The sequence below is a fragment of the Mauremys mutica genome, chromosome 12, assembly GCF_020497125.1.
Source record: "Mauremys mutica isolate MM-2020 ecotype Southern chromosome 12, ASM2049712v1, whole genome shotgun sequence".
Classification (NCBI taxonomy): Eukaryota; Metazoa; Chordata; order Testudines; family Geoemydidae; genus Mauremys; species Mauremys mutica.
Window position 1 is genome coordinate 50337267 of NC_059083.1, and position 2001 is coordinate 50339267.

Below are 2001 nucleotides of genomic sequence, written 5' to 3' on the forward strand. Positions count from 1 at the left end.
TGAGGGCTTCATGGATACCAGTGATCTGTCCTTGGACTGAAACTCCTGGCACTTAGCTCTGAAGTCTACATTTAGTCTTAAACTTTCAGCCTGTAACCAGGACAGGGAGGGGAGTTTCTGAATATTTACTCAAGTAATTCACAAGACTTGATTAACTTTTAACTCTGTGTTCCTCCAGTTCCATTGCACAGTTTGTTTTCTTGTTCCTTGACTCAACCCATGGCAGACAGAGACTGGAGAAATCAAACAGTTGTCACAGAATTCATCTTCCTGGGATTTGGGGAACTTCCTGACCTGCAAATTCTACTCTTCGTGATGTTTATAGTGATCTACATCGCAACCGTGAGTGGGATCATCATCATTGCACTAGTTGTGGCTGATCAGCACCTTCACACCCCCATGTACTTCTTCCTGGGGAACTTGTCCTGCTTGGAGACCTGCTACTCCTCAACCATTCTGCCCCAGATGCTGGCCAATCTCCTGACTGGGGACAAAACCATCTCATTCAGTGGCTGCTTCACACAACTCTATTTCTTTTGTGCTCTGGCAGCTACAGAATGCTATCTCCTAGCAACGATGTCTTATGATCGGTATTTAGCGATATGTAAACCCCTGCACTATTCAGCTCGTATGAAGACCAGATTTTGCCTCCAGCTGGCTGCTGGGTCATGGCTGAATGGTTATTTGGCTACTGCCATATTTGTATTATTCATGTCTCATTTAATATTCTGTGGCCCGAATGAAATTGACCATTTCTATTGTGATCCCGTCCCACTGATGGAATTCTCCTGCAGTGACACACACCTGATCGTATTGCTAGATTTCGTACTGGCCTGTGTATTCACCCTGCCTCCATTCCTACTAACACTGACATCCTATGTGTGTATCCTCACCACCATCCTGAGAATCCCTTCCACCACTGGGAGGCAAAAGGCATTTTCCACCTGCTCCTCTCACCTCATTGTAGTGACGATTTACTATGGAACCCTAATGGTTGTCTACATGCTACCGAAACGCAACACATTAAGCTTCCTCAACAAAGTGCTCTCTCTTTGCTCTACAGTCCTGACTCCCCTGGTAAACCCCCTCATTTACAGCCTGAGAAACAGAGAGGTCAAGGAAGCCTTGAGCAAAGCAGTAAGTAAATATGTGGCTTTCACAAAAACATGCAGAGATGCCTAGATAATAACTTTGCTTAAATCACCCAGGCAGCTGTAAAAACCTCAGGCTATCAGCCCCTCGTTGAAATTCAGTTGAAATCCCCCCTTGAAAATCTCACCACTAATGTGAAATAAATGGAGATGATCTGCATGGAGTTAGGTCTGGTCTACACAAGGCTGTTATTTCAGAATTAGCCCAGTTAATTCGAAAAAAAAAAAAAGATTCCGTTCCCATGACCAAACTGGCTTTTTCAATTTAAAGGGCTCTTTAATGCGGTTTCTGTACTCCACCTCGGCAAGTGGAGTAGCACTTTAACCCGGGATAGCAATCTTGATTTAAGGTATTGTGGATGCAATTCAACATTATTGACCTCCGGGAGCTATCCCAGAATGCTCCCTTGTGACTGCTCTGGACAACACTCTCAACTCCGATGCACTAGCCAGGTGGGCAGGAAAAGCCCTGGGAACTTTTGAATTTCATTTCCTGTTTGGTCACCGTCAGCATAGGTGACCATTAACACAGTCCACCATCACAGGCAACCATGCAGAGTTCACCATCACAGGAGATGATGCAGTCCCGGATTCGCAGACGAGCTCCAGCATGGTCCGAACGGGAGGTACTGGATCTCATCACATGTTGGGGAGATGAGTTTGTTACGGCAGAACTACGTTCCAAAAAAAAGAACATAAATATGTACGCTTAAGTCTCCAGGGCCATGATGTAAAGAGGCTACTCCAGGGACGCAGAGCAGTGTCATACAAAAATCAAGAAGCTCAGGCAAGTGTACCAAAAAGCCAAGGAGGCAAACGGCGCTCTGGGTCACAGCCCCATACATTCTGC

General features: G+C 45.6%; 1 protein-coding gene across 1 annotated transcript; it reads left to right on the forward strand.

The window, feature by feature from the left end:
* Nucleotides 1-219: 219 nt before the first annotated feature.
* On the forward strand, nt 220-1182 carry LOC123346892 (olfactory receptor 6N1-like). The gene has a single exon (XM_044984336.1). The coding sequence runs from the start codon at nt 220-222 to the stop codon at nt 1180-1182; it is 963 nt and encodes a 320-aa protein (XP_044840271.1).
* Nucleotides 1183-2001: the final 819 nt, after the last annotated feature.

Excerpts from the sequence above, each read along its gene's own strand:
- LOC123346892 (XM_044984336.1), top strand. The coding sequence starts at position 220 with ATGGCAGACAGAGACTGGAGAAATCAAACAGTTGTCACAGAATTCATC.